Here is a 1754-nt window from a genome sequence, read left to right as displayed (position 1 = left end):
CTAAACTGACCTACATCTACAGGTGACAACCAGGTATTCTTTATTGAGAGCATGTTTGGGTTTGAGTTTGAAAAATGCTTGTTGGCTTTTTCAAAAAGCCATTTTGAAAAGCTAGGATTTTGGGCTTTTGGAAAATTGCTTTTTAACCCTTTCAAAAAGCTAAAATAAAATTAAAAAAATTATGATTGCCAAACACATTTTAACTTATTGGCTTTTTGAAAACACCAATAAGCCAATAAGCATTTTTCAAATTCAATCCCAAACATGCTCTGAGTGACAAATATTACAAGTACAAAACATCAAATATATAGAGATACTACTAGGGTTATATCTTATAAACAAGAAATCCAAATCGGACCGTGCTTAGGTCCGACCACTCTACACCCGCCTGTCCTTTGAACTTCAAATAATAAATCGCGCCACACGAGGCCTACGAACCCAATAGTGATTGTGCTGCCTATTAATTGTGCAAGGGATTGCCAAAAGCACCCATAATAAGGTGACTTTGCCAAACCACCTAACCATGTAAAAAATTTTAATTGGGATAAGTGAGTGATTTGACTTCTACAATTGGTAAACACAAATGAATGCTATTCATGTCAATTTTCTATATAAAGCCATATATGTCTGCCTATATTTTCCATAAACTCATCAAAACTTCTTGTTAAAAATTGTTTGGCCTTTGTGAGAGTATCAATAAGAGATGGCTCTTTCAGGAAAGTTAATTGGTTACGTAAATATCAGTAAGAGCGGTGATGTCTTCCATGATCTCCTCAGGCACAAACCACACGAGATGGTTGCAATAGCCCCTGATAAGGTTCATGACTGTGAGTTGCATGAGGGTGAGAGAGGGGCCGTTGGATCAGTCATCACCTGGCACTTCACTAGCGGTATGTATAACAAAACTTGTTTAATTTCTTCCCAAACCTTATGCAATATACCGACTAATTATAATTTGTGTGCATGTTTCTAAATGCAAAAAAAATAAGAGGGAAAGAAACAAACATCGAAACAGATAATTGAATCGGTGAACGAAGAAAACCACACGATTGTGCTCAAGGTAATTGGAGGAGAGCTTGTGGATGGAAAATACAAAAGCTTCACAAACACATTTCATGTTGAACCAAAGGGTGATGGGAAGGTGGCTACATGGACCTTTGAGTTTGAGAAGCTAGACACAAGTGTGCCCTATCCAACTGCGGAGATGGATTACCTTTGCGATCTTATTAAGCATTTGGATGCCCATAACGGTACTAAATAGTTCGAATCAAAGATGATATGTCAAAGAAACTGCAGTTCTCAATAATGTGTATTTTGATTTCTGAATAAATGAATAAAGTTCAGGCAGATATATATGCCTGCTTGTGTGTGTATGCTATAGAAATGGCTTGTAAAATTACTCCTTTTAATATCATGCAGGCGCGTATATTTATCATCGTTCTCCAGTGTGATATTATTGATTTGTTGTTTATATACGTTGAATCCAGTGTTGTAAAAATCGCTAGTCGCTAGTCGGGCGGTGGGGTGGGGACTAGCGATTATTTAGGATTAAATGAGATTAACCGGACCGGACTTTAATGTATAATTTTCAATTTTATATATGCACGTATACATTTTTATATGTATTTTTCAGTTTTATACATACACAAACACATTTTGGCCTGAAACTGGCAGGAATCTTGCTTGAATATTGCCTATTGCCGGAAACCACTTATTTTGATCGGAAACCGTCGATTTTTGCCAGAACACATCAC

General features: G+C 36.6%; 1 protein-coding gene across 1 annotated transcript; it reads left to right on the top strand.

The window, feature by feature from the left end:
- Window positions 1-672: 672 nt before the first annotated feature.
- On the top strand, window positions 673-1443 carry LOC143610721 (MLP-like protein 43). Its single transcript, XM_077085119.1, has 2 exons — window positions 673-890; window positions 990-1443. The coding sequence occupies exons 1-2, from the start codon at window positions 704-706 to the stop codon at window positions 1259-1261; spliced, it is 459 nt and encodes a 152-aa protein (XP_076941234.1). The 5' UTR covers window positions 673-703; the 3' UTR covers window positions 1262-1443.
- Window positions 1444-1754: the final 311 nt, after the last annotated feature.

Source organism: Bidens hawaiensis, unplaced genomic scaffold (genome assembly GCF_021521415.1).
Source record: "Bidens hawaiensis isolate Kalapana, Puna unplaced genomic scaffold, B.hawaiensis_p1.1 tig00027589_1, whole genome shotgun sequence".
Classification (NCBI taxonomy): domain Eukaryota; kingdom Viridiplantae; phylum Streptophyta; class Magnoliopsida; order Asterales; family Asteraceae; genus Bidens; species Bidens hawaiensis.
The sequence above is the reverse complement of the archived record's forward strand: the minus strand, read 5'-3'. Positions and strand labels throughout refer to the sequence as shown.